Below are 23,608 nucleotides of genomic sequence, written 5' to 3'. Positions count from 1 at the left end.
GCGCTCGGCCTTTTTTATGGTCCAGCTCTCACAGCCATACATTACTACTGGAAAAACCATAGCTTTGACTATGCGGATCTTTGTCGGCAAGGTGACGTCTCTGCTTTTTAATATGCTATCTAGGCTTGCCATAGCTTTCCTCCCAAGGAGCAAGCGTCTTTTAATTTCATGGCTGCAGTCTCCGTCTGCGGTGATCTTGGAGCCCAAATAAATGAAGTCTGTTACTGCTTCCATTTCTACCCCTTCTATTTGCCAGGAATTGATGGGTCCAGATGCCATGATCTTAGTTTTTTTAATGTTGAGTTTCAAGCCAGCTTTTGCACTCTCCTCTTTCACCCTCATCAAGAGCCTCTTTAGTTCTTCTTCACTTTCTGCCATTAGGGTGGTATCGTCCACATATCTGAGGTTGTTGATGATTCTCCCTGCAATCTTAATTCCGGCTTGTGATTCTTCCAGCCTGGCATTTCTCATGATGTACTCTGCATATAGGTTAAATAAGCAGGGTGACAGTATACAGCCTTGTCGTACACCTTTCCCTATTTTGAACCAATCGGTTGTTCCGTGACCGGTTCTAACTGTTGCTTCTTGGCCTGCATACAGATTTCTCAGGAGACAGGTAAGGTGGTCTGGTATTCCCATCTCTTTAAGAATTTGCCACAGTTTGTTGTGATCCACACAATCAAAGGCTTTTGCATAGTCAATGAAGCAGAAGTAGATATTTTTCTGGAACTCTCGTGCTTTCTCCATGATCCAGCGAATGTTGGCGATTTGATCTCTAGTTCCTCTGCCTCTTCGAAACCCAGCTTGTACATCCGGTAGTTCTCGGTTCATATATTGCTGAAGCCTAGCTTGTAGGATTTTGAGCATAACCTTGCTAGCATGTGAAATGAGTGCAATTGTGCGATAGTTTGAGCATTCTTTGGCGTTGCCCTTCTTTGGAATTGGAACGTAAACTGACCTTTTCCAATCCCGTGGCCACTGTTGCGTTTTCCAAACTTGCTGGCATATTGAGTGCAGCACTTTAACACCATCATCTTTTAGTATTTTAAATAACTCAGCTGGAATACTGTCATCTCCACTAGCTTTGTTGTTAGCAATGCTTCCTAAGGCCCACTTGACTTCACTCTCTAGGATGTCTGGCTCAAGGTCAGTGATCACACCAGCGTGGACATCAGGGACATTAAGATCTTTCTTGTATAGTTCTTCTGTGTATTCTTGCCACCTCTTCTTAATCTCTTCTGCTTCTGTTAGGTCCCTGCCTTTTTTGTCCTTTATCATGCCCATCTTTGCACTAAACGTTCCTTTCATATCTCCAATTTTCTTGTAGAGATCTCTAGTCTTCCCCATTCTATTGTTTTCCTCAATTTCTTTGCATTGTTCATTTAAGAAGGCCTTCTTATCTCTCCTTGCTATTCTCTGGAAATCTGCATTCAGTTGCTTATATCTTTCCCTTTCACCCTTGCTTTTCGCATTCCTTCTTTCCACAGCTATTTGTAAAGCCTCATCAGACAGCCATTTTGCTTTCTTGCATTTCTTTTTCTTTGGGATGGTTTTAGTTGCTGCCTCCTGTACAATGTTACGGACCTCCGTCCATAGTTCTTCAGGCACTCTGTCTACCAAATCTAATCCTCTAAATCTATTCATCACCTTCACTGTGTACTCACAAGGAATATGATCTAAGTCATACCTGAGTGGTCTAGTGGTTTTCCCTACATTCTTCAATTTAAGCCTAAATTTTGCAGTAAGAAGCTCATGATCTGAGCCACAGTAAGCTCCTGGTCTTGTTTTTGCTGTCTGTATAGAGCTTCTCCATCTTTGGCTGCAAAGTATATAATCAATCTGGTTTCGGTATTGACCATCTGGTGATGTCCATGTGTAGAGTCGTCTCTTGTGTTGTTGGAAAAGAGTGTTTGCTATGACTAGCTTGTTCTCTTGACAGAACTCTATTAGCCTTTGCCCTGCTTCATTTTGTACTCCAAGGCCAAATTTGCCTGTTATTCCGATTACTCCTTGACTTCCTACTTTAGCATTCCAATCCCCTATGATGAAAAGGACATCTTTTTTTGGTGCTAGTTCTAGAAGGTGTTGTAGGTCTTCATAGAAGCGGTCAACTTCAGCTTCTTCAGCATCAGTGGTTGGGGCATAGACTTGGATGACTGTGATATTGAATGGTTTGCCTTGGATACGCACTGAGATCATTCTGTCGTTTTTGAGGTTGTACCCCATTACTGCCTTTCCCACTCTCTTATTCACTATGAGTGCAACTCCATTTCTTCTAAGGGTTTCTTGCCCACAGTAGTAGATATAATGGTCACCCGAATTAAATTCACCCATTCCCGTCCATTTCAGTTCGCTGATTCCCAAGATGTCGACGTTCAATCTTGTCATCTCATGTTTGACTACATCCAGCTTGCCTTGGTTCATAGATCTTACATTCCAGGTACCTATACAATATTGTTCTTTACAGCATCGGACCTTCTTTTCGCTTCCAGATACATCCACAGCTGAACGTCCTTTCGGCTTTGGCCCAGCCGCTTCACTCTTTCTGGAGCTACTTGGAAATGCCCTCCGCTCTTCCCCAGTAGCATATTGGACACCTTCCAACCTGAGGGGCTCATCTTCCGGCATCATATCTTTTAGCCTTTTAACATTGTCCATGGGGTTTTCTTGGCAAGGATACTGGAGTGGGTTGCCATTTCCTTCTCCAGTGGACCACATTTTGTCAGAACTCTCTGTCATGACCTGTCCGTCTTGGGTGGCCCTGCACGGTATAGCTCATGGCTTCACTGAGTTACGCAAGCCCCTTCGCCACGACAAGGCAGTGATCCATGAAGGGGATCATGGTGGTATCCTGCTCCATAAATTCCAACTGTGCTTCTCTTAATGTAGTTTTGAATATCTCTAAGCATTATAGAAAAATCTGGCTCTCTTGATGGTCCCTTTCAATTCCCCCCCACAATCCTCTCATTTTTATCACATTTGCGCTTTTGAAATCAAATACAGGTAGTCCTCGGGTTATGATGGCAATTGGGATCAGAATTTGCATTGTTAAACAATGTGGTCGTAAAGCGCAGTGTCATGGGACCGTATTGCTTAGTGACAGCAATCCTGGCAGTCCCTGTTGCTATCATTAAATGAGGACTATGTGGGTTGTTAAGCGAGGTCTGGTGGGAAGAAGTAGGAATCCAGGCGAGCAGGTCGGCGGGTATGAGCTACAGGTGGTGAGAGCTGCATGTGGATGGGTGGGTACCATGGGTGGGCACTACAGAGTGTGGATGGGTGGATGCCATGGGTGGGCACTACAGAGTGTGGGCAGGTGTCGCAGGCATCCACTACGAAGTGAGGGAGGGTGCCACGGGTAGGCACTATGGAGTATGGGCAAGGGGCCCACAGGCAGGTACTATGGGGTGCAGGTGGGCTGGTGCCACAGGTGGGTGCTACAGAGTGCAGGTGGGCAGGTGACACAGGCACTGCAGGTAAGCGGTATGGAGTCCGGGTGGGTGCACAGATGCTGCAGGCGGGTCCTATGGAGTGTGGGGGGTGGGTGGGTGAAGTGCCACTGGTGGATGCTAGGAATTGCAGGCAGGTGGGCAGGTGCCACAGGCAGGTGTTACAAAGTGCTGGTGGGTGAAAAAGCATTGGGAGCAGGAGCAACTTGCAACTTCCTGCCAGCTTCCCCATTGACTTTGCTTGTGGGAAGCCAGCAGGGAAGGTCACAAATGGTGATCACATGACTGCAAGATGCTGTGATTGTCATAATTGCAATTTGGTTGCCAAGCACCCAAATCACAATCCCATGATCATGGGAACACTGTGATTACCACAACTTTGAGGACTGGTCATAAGTCCCCCTCATTCAGCACTGCCGGAACTTTGAACAGCTGCTAAACAAGTGGTCATAACCCAAGAACTACCTGTAATCGGGATAGACTTCTTTTAAAAAACTAATTGGCCACTTTTACATAATAAGCTCAATGTAATAAAATTTTGATCACTGTTTTTAATAGTTCCAATAGCTACTTATTTCTTGGACAAGATTCTGGGGTCTACTTAAGTTCTAAATCAAGCGTCATTTTCCTGTTGGTCTCTCCTTGACAGTTTATAGTCCTTTAGGTTAGGAGTGGGCAATGCATGGCCCTCTTTTGTGTCATATATAGCACCCTGAAGTAGAACAAGGTCAATTGTGACAAGACTTGGGGGAAGGTCAGTTCTCACAATCAACCAAATTCCAACATGCAAAACTTTTTTATGAACTGTTTTTCTGCTTTATTTGTAACATAGGTAAAAAAAAGTCTTGGTTTCATATAAAGCAATCTGATATGCATTAAAAAGCAGTGAACTGGTTTATTGCTTAATTTGCATTCATAGGTTGACTACTTCCCTGCCTCCCATGTAATGTTTCTTCCATGGGGTAACGTCTAACCTAAGCCTATAGCTATACAGGTAGTCCTTGGTTAATGTCCATTTGTTCAGCAACTGTTCAAAGTTACGGTGGTACTGGATGATAAGACTTACAACCGGTCCTTGAAGGTGTGGCTATTGCACCATCCTCACAGTCACACAATCATGATTCAGATGCTTGGCAACTAGCTCGTAATTATGGCAATAGCAGCATCCGGCAGTCACATGATCACCATTTGCGGCCTTCACTGCCAGCTTCTGATAAGCAAAGTCAGTGGGGAAGGCAGCAGGAGGTCACAAATGGCAATCATATGATGTCGCACTTAACTATCACACAGGATTTGCTTAACAACCACAACTGGAACTGCCATCGTAAGTCAGCACAGTCACCTGACATTGCACTTTATGACTGTGTTGCTTAGCGACCAAGTTGCCAGTCCCAATTACTGTTGTTAAGCGAGGACTACCTGTATATGTAGCTATCTAAATCCACCTCTGATGTGATGGAAGATTTGAGTGAGGAGGTCCAAGGTCATTTGGAGTCAGAGAGGAATTTCAAGCATCTCCTCAGCTTGCAGCCTGGGTGTGTGAAAACTAAGAGGATGAGACTGGCACCACCCTAAGGAATTCAGAGTGTTTAGTTCCAGTCGTTGAGGGTTAGAGTTAGTCTGGCGAGATTCTGTCTAGTAGGCGTAAGCTAATAAAGTAACTGAACTGTTCCTGAATTGTCCTCCTAAGTTTCTTGAGCTGAACCTGACATCTCCTTACAGTTAATTAAGGGCTTTATTTATGATTAATTGGCAACCTCTCAACTTGTCAGATGCAGGTTCTTCTTTCTTCCTCTGGAAGTCAGTACAGAGTAGATGTGATCCCTTATGGTGTCTTCCTCCATCTTTGGTGATCTTCTTTTTCTCCACGCACACACACACACGATTATTACAGCCCTAAGGCCAGATACAATCAAAGTATACGATACAACCATCTTACATTTATATGTATCTATAAAACAAAACAATTAATATTATTTAATCTAGTAATTAAAATAACAGTGCTAAAATATATCAAAGTAAGATACTATGTTGTGGAATTTTAACTCTAAATAATGTGGAACGTATTGTACAGATGGTAGCACAAAACTGGGCAGCTTGGGAGGATATTTTCGGGTCTTTGTCCGAAAGGAGTAGCATTAGATGGAAGTCACACTCCCTGCCAGGAAATCTCTTCAATATTGGGTATATATATATATATATATATATATATATATATATATGTCTAGAATCCTTATATAGGGAGCAATATAATAGCATATGGCTTAATGTTTCTATTGAGCCATCTCCGCATGGACATAATCGAGGGTGCATGGGAATGCCCTTAAAACATCCAAAAAGGACTGCTGAGGGCAATGCATCCATTCTAGCTAGGGTGAAAGGATTTTCTCCAGAAATCATCTTCAGTGACATTTGGTCCACTTTGGAACAGCCAAATCTTCAGTGGCCTTCCCTGGAACCAACAAATTTTCAATAGCAAATCTATCTAAACTCATCTTGGTTTGTTAGCTATCTTCTTCTACCCTTCTAAAACTTCAACTTCAGCAACTCATTTTCTGCCAGTTCATCAGCCCATTTTCACTTCTCCCAACCCTTTTCCCACGAGAAAGCTTCAGTATGTGTGAACTTGCATATCTACTTTCTCCAGTTAGTCATATCAACATTTTCAGCATTTATTTGTGGGGTTTTTTTGCATTTTTCAGAGAGAGGGACAAAATTGCAAGGGCTTAAAAATTCTGCTTAAAAAACATCCCCCCCCTAAACTTGGACTAATTTGCCCTACTTTGCTGAAGTTTCAAGAACAAAATGGGTACTATAATTTTTTTCAAGGCTTAAATTATCCATTTCACACTATATATGTTGATGATGAAAAGCTACCAGAAAGTTGCCCATCCTTAATTTGAGTATCTAAAAAATATTTCCCCTGTCCTTGTAGAAGGGATTGAAGCTGTCCATTACTATGAGCACTTAAGTCAAATATACCTCTCTTGGTAATTTTTCATCTAAGGGTCATCCTGAGTAATGCCAATGTATTGGTATGTCTACAATACCTTTTTTTTTCAAGGCCTGGAACTGACATGCACAACTATCCAAGGAGGGGGTCTGCCTCATTTCATTTAAAAATTTAGTTTATATACTACGTCCCATACATCTACATCTCAAAGCAGAACAATTAAAATATTATAATAAAACAATATATTAAATCAATATATTTTTTTAAAATGTAAAAGGATAGTGAAAAACAAACATGTAATTGAATAATTCATCTAGCTTTCATACAGGGAAGACTTGGTTGAAGAGATATGTCTTCAATAGGATATAAATGATGTCGTCGCTATTAAATTTCGCAAGGGAAAGCATTCTAGAGCGTAGGCTCCATCAGTGGGAATGCCTGCTAGCAAATAACTGCAAGCTCAGTGACTTAAACTTCAGGAGAATTGTTCACCCACCGTGAGAACCAATGTGGTATAGTGGTTAAAGATGGTGGACTAGGATTCAGGTTTGGGTTTGGTACTCTCACCCGTGAAAACTAACTGGGTGATTCTGAAGGCTACCTCATATAGTTGTTACTGTGAGGAAAAATTGGAAAAGAGTCTTAAATTCTTAGATTGCCAGGATATAAATTTAACAAACAACAATAAGGCCCTTTGGTTTTTCTCTCACATTAATTATGTGATAGCAATGAATAATCCTAATGTTAATCATTTTAATAGATACTGAAGGCTCTCTCTCTCCATTCCCCAACATGCACATGCACATGCACACACAGAAATGTTTGAAGCAAAGTGATCAGTTAAATACAGTTTTAATTCTTGTCCATTCACATCTTATTAATCTTTAAAAATGACAGGTACCAGGATCCATCCCATACTAAGTCCTACTATTTAGCTAGCTCAGCACTGTCTACTCTGAGCCCCTAAATAGGCTTTCCAATACAGTAATTCAGCTCCTTTCTCAGGGCTAGGGCTGTTATAAGACAGAGTGAGGAAATTACCTTGGAGGCAGAGATAGCAAGGAATACTGTAGTGCTGGCAGACTCCTGGAAACCTCTTTTGAATTTTAGCTGGTCCCTCTGTGTAGGAGGATAAGAATTATGTATACTACTTGACCAGTGCTGAACCTCTCCAGCTTGTGCTAGAAGACACAGTTTCATGGAAGAGTCAAGTAAATTTCAATTGTCCTATCTTTCCAGTATAATAGAACAAAATGTTGTCCTTTATATCAGCCAGCAAAATGTCTAGGGACCAGCCCCATCCTTCTTATAATCTGCTGCCTGCTGCTTTTAACTAGGTCTGGCTTTTTTACGTGGAAAGCTATACATCTGAACTGTGACTCTAGCAACATGGAGTCCCTTGAATATATCAAGGAACTGAGGCCTTGGAAAAAACAATTCTCCACATAATTTTCATATTGTTGGACTGCTCAGTACAATATTTTCAAAAGGAAAGATTTTAATTTTACTTAAGAAGTATTTCCTGCCATCCCATTTGGATTTAAAATTTCTCTTTAGATGGAATGCTGAAAAAAGTTGAGTTACAAGAAAAAATAAGTCCCGATGAAGAGATGATTGATAAAATGGAGGAGGATCTCATGAACTCTATTGAAGCAATTGAGGCAAATGTTCGGCGTTTAATCAGGCTATTCCAGCCACTCCTTACAGAGAAAATTAAGACACGACGGAAATCAGGTACTTAAAAAAAAAAAGTATGGGGGTTCATCTGGAGCTTATTTTTGGCTTAATTACAGAAGATATTGTAACTCAGATCAATAACCTGGCAAAGATCAGCCACAAAAGACCCAATGTTAGAACCAGAATCAACCTCTAAGCCACTGTCAGAATTTGCATATTGCTAGGGGAGATGCAAATTTAATTTAGTTTTGTGTGGCTGACGTCCTTTTAACCACTTAAAAAATCCCAGTCACCTGTTTCCAGTCTTCATGGTTTATGCAGTTCTGCCAGCTGTGTCCTCTGCTTATTGTCTGACAGTATTTGGAAGCTGATTTCTGAAGAGCTTTTGCTTTCTCAACATATCTAATATGGATTCCCTGACTGTGTTCTTGTCCAATTTACGTTGCATTGACATAAGCCCAATCAATTGTAATATCCTTCTGACATATGAGGTTGGTCATTAAGGTAATCTTACAGTAATAAATATTTTTAAAATTGTGGTCCAATGATCCTTTATCTCTCAGTTAATTCAATTTTACATTATTACCAACACTACTACTGTTGTTGTTTTTGTCATTGTTACTATTATTATTACCTTTCTACCTCAGGTCAAAGATCTACAGTTCTGTTTAAAGCATGGCGAGATAAAGTGGCAGATATGCCTCAAGAAAGTGAGCCTTTGACACCCGAGCAGATGTTGGAAGAGGAACCTCTTACTTTTACTCGTTGTCATGATGTTAACAACATGCTACACGAACTAGAGGAATCTTCACTTTTCAACAAAGCAGAAATAGTTGCCCTCAAGTATATTGCAGCCATGGTAGCAAACCTTATAAAGGCTTTCGGCCTTCTAGTTAAGCAATGCCGCAACCTAAAACTCAAGTGTGACAATCTAACTGGTGTGGAAGGCAGGAAGCAAGATCCTCAGGTTGCAGCCCTACAGAGAGAACTGCGAATGGCCCTGGAGAAAAAGACAGCATTGGAAAAGCAAGTCCAAACTGCTGAAGAAAGGTGCATGGCACTCCTTATCACAAATGAAATGATTCAAAAGCAGTTGCATGATGCAAATGAGAAAGCATTATTAGCAGGTGACGTCACCTTTTCCAAGGCTACTTCAGGTAAAGCTCAAAGTAAATCTTCTGAAAGATTGACTGAAAAAGATGTGAAAAGCAAACAAGAGGAGAAACCAAAACTCCATACAGAACTTAAAAAGAAGCTAGGTAGGAAAGGTGAAGGAGAAATCTCAGATGAAAAATGGGAGTCTCCAGGTGATAAAATGGAAACATTTCAAGCAACAATTTCTGGGAAAGAACAATCTCCAGCTGAAAGTACCCAAAATACAGGAACTAAACAGACCCAAAGTAGGAGACCTAAAAAAGACAAAACAGCCCAAGAGGAAGACAAATTGCCAGAGAAAGTAATAGCCCAAATAAGCTTTGACAAATGGAAACCAAAGCAACAACAGAAGGCTTCAGATGAAAAACGTCCCCCAGAGGATGAAACATTATATGAAACATCAGAGGAGCTACTTGACCAAAAGTCTAAGTTAAATAAAAATAAAAAATTGCAAGCTGTTACGTTAAAAAGTTTCCTAACATCCAGAGGAACCCCAATACAATCTTCTGAAGAAAGTGCTGTGGTCCACTTACATGACACAGTATTTGATAGGGAGGTATCTCTAAAGGCTTCTGAAGAAGTTGCTCCCAAATCCAGTGATGAAAAGCCTATTAAGAGCAGTTTACCTGCAGCGGGACGTTCACCATTAACTGGGCCAGCTACAGAAGGCATTTCGGGTCAAAGCATCCAAAAGGATAAAAAAGGAACCAGGCGCAGGTTATCACTGAAAGGTACTGCAGATAATCTTGTACAGACCATGAAAACAAAAAAGGTGGTCAAATTCCTTGGAAGTGAATTGACTCAAAGGCCTACCACAGCTCCAGATGTCAAGGAGGAGCCAGAGTCCCTAGATAAAGACCTGACACAAACAGCTACAGCAGAACAAACTGAGGAAGCCCCGAAACACTTAGCAGACCAACCAAAAGAAATCCAAGAAAAGAAAGAAACAAAGCGCTGGAGTAAATTATTATCACTTCCAAAGCAGACAGAGAAGTCTGAAAGAGTGATCCATGGTTTAAGGGTAAAGTTGCAAGAGATTGCCAGGGAGAGGGAAGGTATGATAGATATACAGACTATCCAAGATGTTTTTGAAGAACTGGACCCATCATATAAAGACACTGCACCAGGACCAGTGACTGGAAGATACCCTGCAGATAGGCCTGCCAAAATATCCAGTGTAAAGAAGTCCCCATTGCCTCCTGATACAGCTGAGCAAGCATCTACTATAAAGGAAAAGCAGGAAATCACAGGAGTTAAAGAAACAGCCCCTGGGCAGGATATAAGCACTGCACTCCATGAATTTCAAGAAGCCACCCTTGCTTGTTTAGAAGACAAGCTAGAAAAGTTAAAGAAAGGTCCTTCCAGCAGTGGGAAATTGTCAGTACAATTTCAGCCCACAAATCCAGAAGTTCAAGAACTCCTTAAGGCAATAGAGAGTAAAGTGGAAGAATGCTTCTTGATAAAGCAGAAATCCTTTATTAGCCTGGAGGAAGACAGGCTGCTAAGGAGTTCTCAAAGCATGGGAGAGTTGGTAGGTGAAAGTGGAAAGGCAATAACCAAAATGCTTCCACCTACCCAGGACACACCTACCCAGGACATACCTACCCAGGACACACCTATCCAGGACATACCTACTCAGGACACACCTATCCAGGACATACCTATCCAGGACACACCTACCCAGGACATACCTACCCAGGACACACCTATCCAGGACATACCTACCCAGGACACACCTATCCAGGACACACCTACAGAGGACATACCTACCCAGGATACATCTACCCAGGACACACCTACAGAGGATACACCTACCCAGGACACACCTACTCAGGACACACCTACCCAGGGCACACCTACCCAGGACACACCCACCCAGGACACACCTACCCAGGACACACCTACCCAGGTCACACCTTCCCAGGCCATCCCTACCCAGGGCACACCTACCCAGGACATACCTACCCAGGTCACACCTACCCAGGTCACACCTTCCCAGGCCATACCTACCGAGGACACACCTACCCAGGTCACACCTACCGAGGGCACACCTACGCAGGTGACAGCTACTCAGGTGACAGCTTCCCAGGCCATACCTACCCAGGTCACACCTACCCAGGGCACACCTACCCAGGTCACACGTTCCCAGGCCATACCTTCCCAGGCCATGCCTACCCAGGGCACACCTACCCAAGGCACACCTACCCAGGTCACACCTACACAGGTCACACGTTCCCAGGCTATACCTTCCCAGGCCATACCTACCCAGGACACACCTATGCAGGGCACACCTACCCAGGGCACACCTAAGGGCACACCTATGCAGGTCACACCTACCCAGGACACACCTATGCAGGTTACACCTACCCAGGTCACAGCTTCCCAGGCCATACCTATCCAGGACACACCTACCCAGGGCACACCTACCCAGGTCACACCTACCCAGGTCACACCTCCCGAGGCCATACCTACCCAGGACACACCTACCCAGGTCACACCTACCCAGGTCACACCTTCCCAGGCCATACCTATCCAGGACACACCTACCCAGGGCACACCTACCCAGGTCACACCTACCCAGGTCACACCTCCCGAGGCCATACCTACCCTGGACACACCTACCCAGGGCGCACCTACCCACAATGCACCTGCCCAGGGCATACCTACCCAGGAATCACCTACCCAGGGCATATCTACCCAGGATGCACCTACCCAGGGTGCACCTACCCAGGATGCACCTACCCAGGTCACACCTACCCAGGATGCACCTACCCAGGGCGCACCTACCCAGGATGCACCTACCCAGGGCGCACCTACCCAGGATGCACCTACCCAGGGCGCACCTACCCAGGATGCACCTACCCAGGTCGCACCTACCCAGGATGCACCTACCCAGGGCGCACCTACCCAGGATGCACCTACCCAGGGCGCACCTACCCAGGATGCACCTACCCAGGGCATACCTACCCACGATGCACCTACCCAGGGTGCACCTACCCAGGACATATCTACGCAGATCATTCCTACCCAGGACACACCTGCCCAGGTCACATCTACGCAGGTCACACCTACCCAGGTCACAGCTTCCCAGGCCATACCTACCCAGGTCACACCTACGCAGGTCACACCTACCCAGGTCACAGCTTCCCAGGCCATACCTACCCAGGTCACACCCACGCAGGTCACACCTACCCAGGTCACAGCTTCCCAGGCCATACCTACCCAGGTCACACCCACGCAGGTCACACCTACCCAGGTCACACCTTCCCAGACCATACCTACCCAGGTCACACCCACGCAGGTCACACCTACCCAGGCCACACCTACCCAGGCCACACCTACGCAGGTCATACCTACCCAGGTCACACCTTCCCAGGCCATACCTACCCAGGACACACCTACTCAGGTCACACCTACCCAGGTCACAGCTTCCCAGGCCATACCTACCCAGGTCACACCTACGCAGGTCACACCTACACAGGTCACACCTTCCCAGGCCATACCTACCCAGGACACACCTACGCAGGTCACACCTACACAGGTCACACCTTCCCAGGCCATACCTACACAGGACACACCTACCCAGGTCACAACTTTTCAAACACATGTAATGTTTGAAAAGTCATTAAGTGGCCCTTTGATGCTTCCTGAAATGCAGCCAGAACAACCAATTACAGAGTTCTCACGGCAGGATGAACTCCTACCTAAATTGCAAGAGAAGGAAGGAGACCTGGCCAAGGCTTTACCTCCCATAGAAGAAGAGCAATCTCTGGAGCACGTGCCTGATGCAGGTGATCAGCAGGTCAAGGAACTGAAGCAGAAAGATGCAGACCAAGAGGTTAAACCATTTTCTGAGGAGCAACCAAAGACTGTTGACAGAGGAAAAGAGCCACCCCAAAAAGTGAGTGACTTGAAATTGAAAAGCTTACAGGAGTTAAATGTAGAGAAGGAGCTTTGGTACCAGCAACTTCAAGAGCAGCTGCTGACAGAGAAGAAGCGGATGCAAGAAGAGCAGATACGGCTACAGGGGGAATGTCAGCGAATAGAGGAGGCAAAAAAGAATCTGGAACAATGGCAGGGGTTGTTTCAGAAGCAGCAGGAGCAGTGGAAGCAGGAGCAGGAGCAGCACAAGGAGCAGGAGCATCTCTGGCAGCTGCAGCTGGAGCACTGGCAGTGCCTGCAGCAGGAGCATGAAAATCAGCAGCAGTATTGGACTGAGCAGCGAGAGAAGCAGAAGGAGCAGCAGTGCATGTTGCAGGAGGAGGTCAGACATCTGCAACAACAATACAAAGAGTACATTATACTCCGAGGGGAGCAGGCAAAGGAGCAGTGGCACTGGAACCAGTTGAAGGAAGAGCAGAGAAAGCAGCAGGAGATCTGGCAAAAAGAGGATAAGGTGCATGAGAGGAAGAGAAGTCAGTGGCAGCAACAGCAGGCAGAGCATGAGGAACAGATGGAGACCCTGAGGCAAGCACAGCTGGAGCAAGAGGAGCAGACTAAGAAGTGGCAAGAAAAGCAGCAAGAGCTAGAACACGTTTGGGAGAAGCGCTGGCAGCAGCAGCTGCAAAGCTGGCATCAGCAGATGCAACAACAGCGAGCCCAGGAGCGCAGGTATCAGGAGCAGAAGAGCAAGGTGCTGGAAAAGCAGACACAGATACAGAAGGAATTCAAGCCCTTCAGTCCCACGTTGAAAATAGTGGAAAGCTCTGTTTTGGATATGTTTGTTAAGCAATATAAAATTTCATCCATGTCTAAGGAGAAAATAATTTCTACCACCCCCCAGCTGTCTGCCTCTTCTAGTACTGAAATAAAGGAAGATTCCTCTGAGCTAGAAACTGTGGAGTTCTCTAAATTGTTCACCAAAACAGAAGAGCTTCCTACACATGACATCACAGAGAAGCGTTACTGGATAAACGTGGAAGCACAGAGGAAAAACCTGAAGCTGTTACGGGAAGCTTTTCAGAAGGCTGGCATTTCATCAGATCTGTACAATAATACTAAAGTAATGATCAAGCAAGCATTACACAGCAGTGCAGTGAGGCTAGCTTTGCTCTTCCATAAATACAAGTCTTTTTACGATCTCCACAAAGTCAGGTAAGATTAAACATCAAATATGAAGCTAGACACTGGGAATTGCAACTATGAGGCACATGTTCATCAGATTAAAGCATGATAGATGGAAGGATAAAACCAGTAATTCACCTATCAGTTTGTAAATGAAGAGATAAAAAAGATAGAATCTATCTATGTAGTTGCTAAGAGTCGACACTGACTCAATGTACATTGAGTACATTGTACATCATCCATCCATCCATCCATCCATCCATCCATCCATCCATCCATCCATCCATCCATCATGTCCCATTACTTCCCAAAATGTAATTAGAAGGCTTGTGAATTGAGACAATCTCTGAAGCAGTAGACTTGATACCGATGATACCAGTATTCAAGAAATGTATGTTTGTTTGTTCATTAATTAATTTCTAACATTTCTGTGCTGCTATACTCCAGCTGGAATTGTTCACATATGTGTAGACCTGAAACAAAGCTAAACAAAGCTGCAAAAAGAGATAATTCTCTTTATTATAGATATCATTCTTCTGCAGCTTATAAATACCTTATTTTCCCACCAATGGTTTTCAAATCTAGTTAGATCCAAATTGGGCCAAACTCTTTATTAGAATTATTACATTGCTTGGCTATTTTTCTTCAAGAGACTATCTTTTTGTGATTTCTGGTGTTTCCAAGTCATTCAAAAGGGAAATATCTTTGTTTGTTCCACACGTGGAAAGCATTTTCGTATCCGTGGACAATCCCCTAGGCATACCTTACCCATGGATGAATATGAGCAGAAACTAACTAAAATGCTGGCAACTATAAAGCTGCAGTTCTAAAACTGAACAAATACTGTAGGTACTATAAGGACCATTAACTGACTACACATGGAGTAAATCCATAGAAGATGGAAGTGATTTTAGGAATAAACCTTCCAGTAGCCATAGCTGAACTGAAGACATAGTGATGTGAATGCTGATGCTAGCAGTCATGCAACAGGTGGAACATTGTTTCAAGGTCATGATGGATTACTGAAGCCAGTAGCCTGTTGTTCCAGAACCTTCATAGATCCAAACATATAATATGCCTAAATTAAAGAGTGTTTCACAAGAGTATGGACGTACATATGATTTGAAAAGTATATTTTTGAACAGGAATCCTTCCAACCTAAATACAAGACATAAGACATTCATTTCCAGATAAATTGCAAATACCTGAACTGGGTACCTATGAGATGCCAGAATTCTTCTCCAGATGAGGAGTTAAAACCCATGTACAGAATATTGTCCAGGTAAAATACCTATAATTGATTTAGATGCCATTCAAATTAATGAATCAGTATTGCTTGTCTCAAAACATGAATACAAAATACCTGGCTGTTACATGCAAGTTTCTACTGCATTTAACCCATTTTTTGTTCTTTGTTTTAAAAAAGGAAAACTTATCATATTATAGGAATTAATTAATCCTTGTTCCATCTACAGCCATTTAGACATCACAAAATGCAGAGGACATGCAAGATTATCTATTTGATGGCAATGATCTTCTAGCATTTGTAATAGGCTGGGAGTTTTGCCAGAATAAATCTTCTCAATGAAAAAAACCTTTAATAGTTACATCCATGCCATATAAACTCTAGAAAAGCTGATATTTGCAAACTTGAAGATCATAAGTACTTAGCTGTTTTACACTATTTTCCCAGATATTTGGTGTTTACAAACCTCAATCTTATATGATTTACTGCCATTAGTTACTTCAAAACATAATAACTAGATGGAAATGTCCTGAGGAATTCATAAACACAATTCATCATTTTACTCATATTACAAGCAGCCTACATTATTTACAAATTATTAGGCAAGCAGAAAGTATGGTTCAAACTACAAAGAATAGAAAAGTCCATTTTATAAATCCATCACAGACTTTGGGAGAACATTACAAGTTTTGTTTTTGCTATTATTCCTGAGGACAATAGAACAAATTGAAACTTTGGAGAACCCCAGTAAGAATATTTGCAGAACGCTATTTTGGAAGAAGATATTATTCATTCAGCATCAATGAATGTATAATAGAAGGATTTGTATGTATGCCATAAATAGCGGAGAATAATGTTTCCTATGTATATTGTAAACATACATTGCACTTACTAGATTCCAGTTATGACTATATGACGCTATTGTTGGGTTTTTATTATAAAAGGTGTGGTTTCTAGTTTCAAAGTTTTGTTTACTATTCATTAGAGAGCAAGATCTAAAAGTTGAAATAGTATAGGGCGTAACTATTAGCGATTTTCTCTCACTGTGAAGTAGTGCATACATTTATAATTTGTATTTGTATAGTGGAGAGCCCTATCCAGAGTTTGCAAAAGCCTTGACAGGCTTCAACTGCTGATAAGCTTAAACTGTTTTCAATTAAAATCAAATGTTCTGGGAACAGGGCAAAGTGGGTCCAAACCCTCTGTTTCCCCAGATCAAGTGCCTCAGTTACATTAGTTGGATTTGTCATGATTTTATTTATTCATTTATTTGTTAAATTTATAAGCCGCCATCTTCCCCAGAGGGCGACCTCTTAATTACTTTAAATGGGGGAACAAAAACAATCTATGGTTTGAAAAGCTATGTCTTCTTCACCTTTGAAAGTCATGGCGATTATCCAGTGCTTTACTCCTCATCAACTCTGTTTCAAAGAGTTCTGCAAGATATTTATACTTTCAAGATTGCAGTGCAGTGTATACTTCCCTGGGAATATACTCTATTAAACAAAAAGGGTCTGTTGAATAAATATTTATATGATTGGTTTGGTAACTAAGTTATGAATGATGCATTGTATATTGTTTAGCAGTAAAAATAAATTTAAATCTTTTAAGAAGTAAATATTGCCCTTTTTCATTCTGCTTGCCCCCTATGACTTCATAAGAGGATTTTTTAAAATTTACATATGACTATGCATAAACCAATACCCCATTTTTCTTTTCTTAGGGAAAGCTATTCTTCCCCCATTTTTTTTGCTGAAAATTAATTTTTCCATGATCATCATGACTGACTTTTAAGCCCTCCTTTCCAACCACCACAACAAATGCTTGCCTCTACAATCTGTTTTCAAATGCAAATATATTAATGAAAAACTACCATTGGGCATTGCTTACTCTGAGATTAAGTTTTACTTTCAGTTTTAAAAAGTAACTTTTTTTTACTACAGGTGTGATACTGAAATTTTAGATTGTGTGTTTGAAATTATAAGAACAAAAGAACTATTTCTCAGTGGAGAAAAGAGCCAGCATCACATTCTGACTCCAGGCATATTTATTCAGAAATCTGTCCCATTGATCTCAGTGGCATTTCTGTTAATACTTGCCTAGAATTCCTATTGTCTCCATAAACTTTGCAGAAATTGTAACTTATAAACTCATAAGCAGAAAGAAGTTCACCATTCATTTTTCAAGTTAGCATAGTGAAAGACCTAGACCTGAAGAAAGCGTAGTTTTTACAGGGGGAAATGGGAAATATTACAATTATGTATATACAAACCTTATATGTTAACTTCCTGGCTGGAATTGCAAAGGTCTAAAGTTTCTTTTACCATTTAAGTACCATAATATGTATACACAGTAAAGAAATACCCATTTTTTTCTTGCTTCCTACTTTCCAGAAAATAATAAAAAAGGAAAGCTTGCAGCAGTTTGTTATAAAGTAATGTATTTATTGTTTCCCCTTCATGGATCACTGCCTTGTCGTGGCGAAGGGGCTTGCGTAACTCAGTGAAGCCATGAGCTATACCGTGCAGGGCCACCCAAGACGGACAGGTCATGACAGAGAGTTCTGACAAAATGTGGTCCACTGGAGAAGGAAATGGCAACCCACTCCAGTATCCTTGCCAAGAAAACCCCATGGACAATGTTAAAAGGCTAAAAGATATGACGCCGGAAGATGAGCCCCTCAGGTCGGAAGGTGTCCAATATGCTACTGGGGAAGAGCGGAGGGCAATTCCAAGTAGCTCCAGAAAGAGTGAAGCGGCTGGGCCAAAGCCGAAAGGACGTTCAGCTGTGGATGTATCTGGAAGCGAAAAGAAGGTCCGATGCTGTAAAGAACAATATTGTATAGGTACCTGGAATGTAAGATCTATGAACCAAGGCAAGCTGGATGTGGTCAAACATGAGATGACAAGACTGAACATCGACATCTTGGGAATCAGCGAACTGAAATGGACGGGAATGGGTGAATTTAATTCGGGTGACCATTATATCTACTACTGTGGGCAAGAAACCCTTAGAAGAAATGGAGTTGCACTCATAGTGAATAAGAGAGTGGGAAAGGCAGTAATGGGGTACAACCTCAAAAACGACAGAATGATCTCAGTGCGTATCCAAGGCAAACCATTCAATATCACAGTCATCCAAGTCTATGCCCCAACCACTGATGCTGAAGAAGCTGAGGTTGACCGCTTCTATGAAGACCTACAACATCTTCTAGAACTAGCACCAAAAAGATGTCCTTTTCATCATAGGGGATTGGAATGCTAAAGTAGGAAGTCAAGGAGTAATCGGAATAACAGGCAAGTTTGGCCTTGGAATACAAAATGAAGCAGGGCAAAGGCTAATAGAGTTCTGTCAAGAGAACAAGCTAGTCATAGCAAACACTCTTTTCCAACAACACAAGAGACGACTCTACACATGGACATCACCAGATGGTCAATACCGAAACCAGATTGATTATATACTTTGCAGCCAAAGATGGAGAAGCTCTATACAGACAGCAAAAACAAGACCAGGAGCTGACTGTGGCTCAGATCATGAGCTTCTTACTGCAAAATTTAGGCTTAAATTGAAGAATGTAGGGAAAACCACTAGACCACTCAGGTATGACTTAGATCATATTCCTTGTGAGTACACAGTGAAGGTGATGAATAGATTTAGAGGATTAGATTTGGTAGACAGAGTGCCTGAAGAACTATGGACGGAGGTCCGTAACATTGTACAGGAGGCAGCAACTAAAACCATCCCAAAGAAAAAGAAATGCAAGAAAGCAAAATGGCTGTCTGATGAGGCTTTACAAATAGCTGTGGAAAGAAGGAATGCGAAAAGCAAGGGTGAAAGGGAAAGATATAAGCAACTGAATGCAGATTTCCAGAGAATAGCAAGGAGAGATAAGAAGGCCTTCTTAAATGAACAATGCAAAGAAATTGAGGAAAACAATAGAATGGGGAAGACTAGAGATCTCTACAAGAAAATTGGAGATATGAAAGGAACGTTTAGTGCAAAGATGGGCATGATAAAGGACAAAAAAGGCAGGGACCTAACAGAAGCAGAAGAGATTAAGAAGAGGTGGCAAGAATACACAGAAGAACTATACAAGAAAGATCTTAGTGTCCCCGATGTCCATACTGGTGTGGTCACTGACCTTGAGCCAGACATTCTAGAGAGTGAAGTCAAGTGGGCCTTAGGAAGCATTGCTAACAACAAAGCTAGTGGAGATGACAGTATTCCAGCTGAGTTATTTAAAATACTAAAAGATGATGGTGTTAAAGTGCTGCACTCAATATGCCAGCAAGTTTGGAAAATGCAACAGTGGCCACGGGATTGGAAAAGGTCAGTTTATGTTCCAATTCCAAAGAAGGGCAATGCCAAAGAATGCTCAAACTATCGCACAATTGCACTCATTTCACATGCTAGCAAGGTTATGCTCAAAATCCTACAAGCTAGGCTTCAGCAATACATGAACCGAGAACTACCGGATGTACAAGCTGGGTTTCGAAGAGGCAGAGGAACTAGAGATCAAATCGCCAACATTCGCTGGATCATGGAGAAAGCACGAGAGTTCCAGAAAAATATCTACTTCTGCTTCATTGACTATGCAAAAGCCTTTGATTGTGTGGATCACAACAAACTGTGGCAAATTCTTAAAGAGATGGGAGTACCAGACCACCTTACCTGTCTCCTGAGAAATCTGTATGCGGGACAAGAAGCAACAGTTAGAACCGGTCATGGAACAACCAATTGGTTCAAAATAGGGAAAGGTGTACGACAAGGCTGTATACTGTCACCCTGCTTATTTAACCTATATGCAGAGTACATCATGAGAAATGCCAGGCTGGAAGAATCACAAGCCGGAATTAAGATTGCAGGGAGAATCATCAACAACCTCAGATATGCGGATGATACCACCCTAATGGCAGAAAGTGAAGAAGAACTAAAGAGGCTCTTGATGAGGGTGAAAGAGGAGAGTGCAAAAGCTGGCTTGAAACTCAACATTAAAAAAACTAAGATCATGGCATCTGGACCCATCAATTCCTGGCAAATAGAAGGGGTAGAAATGGAAGCAGTAACAGACTTCATTTATTTGGGCTCCAAGATCACCGCAGACGGAGACTGCAGCCATGAAATTAAAAGACGCTTGCTCCTTGGGAGGAAAGCTATGGCAAGCCTAGATAGCATATTAAAAAGCAGAGACGTCACCTTGCCGACAAAGATCCGCATAGTCAAAGCTATGGTTTTTCCAGTAGTAATGTATGGCTGTGAGAGCTGGACCATAAAGAAGGCTGAGCGCCGAAGAATTGATGCCTTTGAACTGTGGTGCTGGAGAAGACTCTTGAGAGTCCCCTGGACTGCTAGGAGGTCAAACCAGTCAATCTTAAAGGAAATCAACCCTGATTGCTCATTGGAAGGATCGATAATGAAGCTCAAGCTCAGATATTTTGGCCACCTAATGCGAAGAGAGATCTCTTTGGAGAAGACCCTGATGCTGGGAAAGATTGAAGGCAAAAGGAGAAGAGGACGGCAGAGGATGAGATGGTTAGATAGCATCACTGAAGCAATGAGCATGAAACTGAGCAAACTCAGGGAGGCAGTGAAGGACAGGAAGGCCTGGCGCAATATGGTTCATGGGATCACGAAGAGTCGGACACGACTTAACGACTAAACAACAAACAATTTATTGTTTGTGTTATTTTAAAATGTATTATGTGAGTTAGAGGTTTTATATACTATTTTAGCAGGCTAGCCCAGTGGCATCTGTAGGATTCTGCTGCTTTGAGCAGCACTGCACCACAAACTCAGCCACTTTGGGGAATGTGAGCAACATCATGATACATGTAAGAAAGGGGCAGGGTTTGTGCTGTAGCACTGCTTTGATCCGTCTGGTCCCCCCCTTGGGCCCTACACCCCCATATGCCAGTGGATGGAGCTTCACCAGTAAACTGTAAGCAATTACAAAAGTTAGATGTTGTTATTAGGAGGAGACATATTATCCTTACTATTCTAATATACTGCAGTTGAGATATAATTATGAGGTTTTGAGAAATAATTCTTTGCTTATTTTGTTAGATTTGGTTCAAGTCATTAAGGGTTAGGGTTAGGGTTAGTTTAGGTTCTAAACGACTTGTGATAAAGGAAGCATGTATCTAATTTATTCTCACTACTTCTCATTTACAGACAAAGCTTAATTCTTCAGTTAGATACTGCCAGAGAAGCAAAAGATGGTGCTAAAATTCAGAATTTGTACAAAATGGTGGACAAGGTGGATGCTTATCAGAAAAAGGTTCTGAACAACTGGAAAGTTAAGCAGAATGCTGTGGAGAAGCACCGCCAGCATTGCCTTGAGAAAATGGTTGACTTGTTTAACCAGGTAAGCCTACAAGTATGAACTGACAGCGTAAAACCTCAGAAATGTTATCTAGGCTTGTAATCCCACAGCTTTCCCACAGCTTTGGGAACTCTTCAGCACTCATCACATTCCCCACCCGCTGGTATTTAGAGACACTTGGCGTATCTGCACTTAGTGCTTACACTGTTCCTGCCCTATGCTCACTGTGGCTTGGCTCAAAATAGCTTATGAAAACTCTCACAAGGACTGAGATACTTCAGCAGCAGCTTGCAAGGTATTCAGTCTGGACTGCAGGCTACCACATCATCCCATTGGACAATTCCCTTCCTGCTGTGCCCTCCCACCTTTCTCCTCCAGAAAAGCCATGGCCAATCACTTTCCTTCTTGCAGATGGGTCTTCTTTGACAACTATATTTTTATAAGTGGATATGTATGTATGCATATACACATATTTTATACGTACACGGACAGAATTTATGTACACAAAGTTAAAGGATCAAAATGCACGTATACGCAGGCACAAACAACCGTTTTTTAAAAAAAATCCTTTACTACTGTATATTTCTTTCTAATGTCTTTTAGAGCTACTATTATTATGAGTACCATAATAGTAGTCCAACACATTTGGAGGTTGCCAAGTTGGAGAACTTTGATGTCATGAATTCACCATTCACAGTCCTCCTACATGGGGGAAAGTTCAGGGAATAAAGAAACTTGCTGTGTAGTAGCTTAAACTCACATGGCGTTCATACAGCTCACTAAGCCCTAATGTAGTATTATGTATTGTGTGTGACCCTAGTTAATTGCAGCTGATTAAAACAATGGTTAAAGAATAGATAATGACTTAGCATGATGTATGAATCCAGTCAGTAAATTATGTTTTGCAATATAAGTGAAGATGGGAATCAGAAGCTCATGATGGGGATATCAATCCCCATGCTGGAATTAATTTGTAGATCTGTATTCTTACAAAGAAAAGTATACTTTCTTGATTCATGTTTGATTTAGCTAGTTATGAGTCCAAACCAACAATCTGATTCTGATTCATTTTTCCAAAATGGTGATATGGTGAATCCAAACAATAACAATTAATAATCCATAGTGAGATGCAATAAATTAGTATTTCTCTCTTCTCTTCTCATAGCTCCACTCAAACAACAAACTTCACCTCAGCAATCCATGCCTATTGATGGTTAAAGCAGGAGATAGCACACAGAAGGGGGCCTTCCACATGCCTCACACTGGATCTGTCTTCTTGAAGTCCAGGGTTTGCAAAAGCTCCCTGATCAGGGTGAAGAAATCTCAAGATTTCACATTATCATCTATAGTCAGGTATGGTTGAAAAAGAACATACAAAGTGCTATAATGGGGCAAACCATTAAGTTATATTCTTGGTTTCAGGTAACTTAAATTCCTGTAGAAATATATTCTTAAATTTATATTCTAGCCAAATATAAAATGCAATCATCAGATTGTACACAGCAATAACATCAATACCATTTTCATCCAACTCATAAATCATTAAAATATATAAAATATAGTTGAAGCAACAACAGAATTAGGATTTGATCTCCCAAAGATGCCTTGAAGCATGAATGTAGCACTTGTGTACAGTACTTTAAAGCATAGATATATTTCTGAGGATTGTGTGCAAACCTGGGAAAAATCACAGCTGTTGTGATATAGACAAATGTTACATTTGTGCTCTTCAACTCTAAAAT

General features: G+C 42.1%; 1 protein-coding gene across 1 annotated transcript in view; it reads left to right on the top strand.

The window, feature by feature from the left end:
- Nucleotides 1–23,608, top strand: part of FAM186A (family with sequence similarity 186 member A) — a 32,341-nt gene that overhangs the window by 2,564 nt on the left and 6,169 nt on the right. The window contains exons 3-6 of the mRNA XM_088138494.1: nucleotides 7,960–8,136; nucleotides 8,727–14,328; nucleotides 21,716–21,908; nucleotides 23,032–23,219. Of these exons, the coding sequence (XP_087994620.1) occupies nucleotides 7,960–8,136; nucleotides 8,727–14,328; nucleotides 21,716–21,908; nucleotides 23,032–23,219 (6,160 nt within the window). The remainder of the gene's footprint in view (nucleotides 1–7,959; nucleotides 8,137–8,726; nucleotides 14,329–21,715; nucleotides 21,909–23,031; nucleotides 23,220–23,608) is intronic.

The sequence above is a fragment of the Python bivittatus genome, unplaced genomic scaffold (genome assembly GCF_059951505.1).
Source record: "Python bivittatus isolate LINGU-HERP-01145 unplaced genomic scaffold, Pbiv_v1 ctg000220_np1212, whole genome shotgun sequence".
NCBI lineage: Eukaryota > Metazoa > Chordata > Lepidosauria > Squamata > Pythonidae > Python > Python bivittatus.
This window is presented reverse-complemented; position numbering and strand designations above follow the sequence as displayed.